The 2,912-nt window shown below is 53.9% G+C and overlaps 1 protein-coding gene across 1 annotated transcript; it reads right to left on the bottom strand.

Moving 5' to 3' along the window:
* Positions 1-472: 472 nt before the first annotated feature.
* Positions 473-2,290, bottom strand: LOC126526494 (uncharacterized). The gene has a single exon (XM_050174415.3). The coding sequence runs from the start codon at positions 2,276-2,278 to the stop codon at positions 473-475; it is 1,806 nt and encodes a 601-aa protein (XP_050030372.1). The 5' UTR covers positions 2,279-2,290.
* Between the last annotated feature and the right edge of the window lie 622 nt (positions 2,291-2,912).

The following is a 2,912-nucleotide window of genomic DNA, read 5'->3' as shown; positions in this document are numbered from 1 at the left end:
GTTCTGTGGTAGCCCCAGTCTTGGCTCGGAGCGTTAAAGTCTTCGCACACTACGAGCATATTGCTCCCCGCGACTGAACTCGCTTTGTGGAAGAGTGCCTTGAATTTCTGTTGTCCGTGGGACGGATTGCTGTAGACCTTCACAAGGAAAGTGCTCTCCTTCCTCCTCTTGCCCGTGATTACTTCCACCGTGTAGTGTTCGATGGCGCTTCTGCCGATCATTTCGTGTTCCATGAAGGTGATCCCTTTCCTAACGAAGGTGCAGACCCCTCTGCCCTTGCCCTTGGACGTGTCCCTTTTGCTCGGCGGGCTGTCGTGTGACTGGTAGCCAGGAAGTCTCGGCGTCTCTTTGCTGTGTGTTTCTTGAATCATTATGACGTCTGGTTTCCTCGTTAGTTGCTGCAAGTGTTGCTGCAGCACCGCTCTCTTGCCGGTAAAGCCGTTGCAGTTCCAGTGCCAGACCAAGAGGTCTCTCACTGGCGGTGTGGATGCTGCTGTACGTGCTGTCCCGTCCATGATGGCTGCAGTTTGGCGATGATCTGTGCTTCCATACCTTGTATTTGTGCTTTTATCTGCGTCTGCAGCTGTGCTTGCATCTGCGCCATCATGTTCTGGATCGTGCTCTGTATGTTCGTTGTCATCTGCTGAACTGTTTGCGCGAGTGTAGTGAGGCGTTCGTTGGTTACCTTGCTGGTCGCCTCAAGACGGTCGAGTCTGTCGTCGTGTTTTTCGATTCTCTCCATTATCTTTCGTTCCTTGGCGCCCTCTATGGCTCTCCTCATGGGGGTCGGTCCCGCCTCTTTCGTGGCTCTCGGGTCCACCTCGACCTCTGGTTCGTCCTCGGTTATCTCTTCTTGTTTCCTCTCTTGTGCGGGCTTCGGCAGTAGCTGCTGCTGTTGCTGCAACCCATTTAATGTCATTAGCTTCTCGTTGATTTCCTTGATGGTTGCGTCCTGTTGGGCGATTCTCCGCTTTAGCATCTCGTTCTCGTCTCTCAGGGCTTTTACCACCCCGTTCTCTTCTTGGATCTTCTTCGCGGCGTTTTGCGCTGGTGGTTGTCTCTTCTCTGCCATGTTTGCCTTGACTGCAGCGGCCCAGGCGACTCTCTCCCTCGACTGCGACGGTCTGTGGCGGCTGGCGCTCCTGCCTCCCTTGCTGTTGTCCCTCTTGCGGCTGCTGTCGCGCTGCCTCGATTCCCCGCGGGGTCTCTCGGCAGACGGCGCTCGCAGCGGCGGAAAGCTTTCCGGATCCGGTTGTTGCTGCATGGCTTCCATCTTGCGTTCCCATTGCCGTTCTTTGACCACGTACGGCATCTTGTACTTGTTTTTGCATTCTCTCTCGCCCGTAGGATGCTGTCCCCCGCAGAGCTTGCACTTGGGCTTGCATTCGTGTTTGTGATCCTCGCTGGGGTTCACGATTCCGCAGCCGAAGCACACTCTGGTGTTGGGATTCGGGCATACGTCTCTTCTATGGCCGACCTTGCCACATTGCCTGCACACGTCAAAGTGCTTGCGGTAAAGCCCGCACCTGACTAATATCGAGCCATACTTGACGTAGTTAGGTACTTTCTGTCCTGCGAAGAGTACTATCACCGTGGTTGTATTGCCGATTCTATGCGCCTCCACCGCTAGGGGGTTGTACGCGTTCACGATGTTTTCGGCTACCTCCTCTGGAGAGTCGTCTACGGCTATGCCTCGGATGACTCCCTTGACCGTGCCGTCCGGTGCCATTCGGTAAGCGCTGACTTCGTATGTCCTGCCTCCTATGTTAAGGGCTTTGACCTTAGCGTGTAGCGTGGCACGCCTCTCGTCCGGGGTGCTGACCACGATGACGTTTTGCTGCGCGTTCGTGCAGATGGTGTCTGCTTTGCCTTCTTCCTTCGTTACTCGAGCCGCCGTCATGACGGCCGACATATTTATTGAAACCTCAGTTCTCGCTACGTTGAAACCTCCACGTGGCCTCATGACTATCTTGGTGTCTTCTTTCGGCATGTCTGTCGGCATCCTCGCCGCTTTCGTTACCGAGGCTGCAATTCTCTTAGCAAAGCTGGCCCTAGTCTTGGGTCTAGACTGGCGAGTAATGGCGGCGGACTCACCGTTTTCGTTGCCGGCCATGATCTGCTTGATGCGCTTGCCGGAGGCCGACCAGCCTTCGGCTTCTTCCGGTGTAATGTCCTCTCCTTGAACTTCAATGCACGTGCGCCCGCCGAGACTGCCGATGCTCGGTGCTGACGCCATGTTGTCTCCCATTGACGTGGCCACTTCCATTTCGGACGCCATCTTGGTCGTACTCGTCGCCGAGTCAGCCCTAGCGGCCGGGCCCGTCGCCACCGGTGGCCGTACTCGTGGGAGGCCTACGTTAGGCTTGGCGAAAAGTCCGCACCGCAACAGAAAAAGTCCTCGTAAATCGAGAGAATCACGTACCGCTTGGTCAAAACTGGTGCTGGTCGACGCCCCGCACCTTCGCGCACACTTTGGTACCAATTATATTGCGGTAACTGCAAATTAACACTGCGTTAATTGGCATAAAAGCAGGAGCCGATGAGAAGCGCGGCTCTTACGCAGTCGTCTTCCTCTTCTTCCTGTGAAGCTATAAAAATAAAAAAAAACTCTGTGTGCTCTTTTTCTGCACGTGTATCTGCTGCTGTACGGGTGGCAAATGCCCAGTCAAGCTGCAACAAAGTAGCTTTTCTCTTCTCAGATATTTTCTTTATATCGTGTACACGAAAGACGGAAATAAACAGATTGATTGTTTGTTTGATTGATTGATTTATTGATTGATTGATTTTTCTGCTGAACTTACTTTAACATGGGCAAGAATGGGCAACATGGGCATTAGGTTGGGTTCTTTACTATCTCGCCTTTTGGCGGAGAGTAGGGGGACGGGGAGTACTCGTAGCGTGGTTGGAGCCAT

This window comes from Dermacentor andersoni, chromosome 8, assembly GCF_023375885.2.
Source record: "Dermacentor andersoni chromosome 8, qqDerAnde1_hic_scaffold, whole genome shotgun sequence".
In the NCBI taxonomy this organism is placed as follows: Eukaryota; Metazoa; Arthropoda; class Arachnida; order Ixodida; family Ixodidae; genus Dermacentor; species Dermacentor andersoni.
This window is presented reverse-complemented; position numbering and strand designations above follow the sequence as displayed.

Coding starts and splice junctions, on each gene's coding strand:
- LOC126526494 (XM_050174415.3), bottom strand. CDS start 2,278: ATGGCGTCCGAAATGGAAGTGGCCACGTCAATGGGAGACAACATGGCG.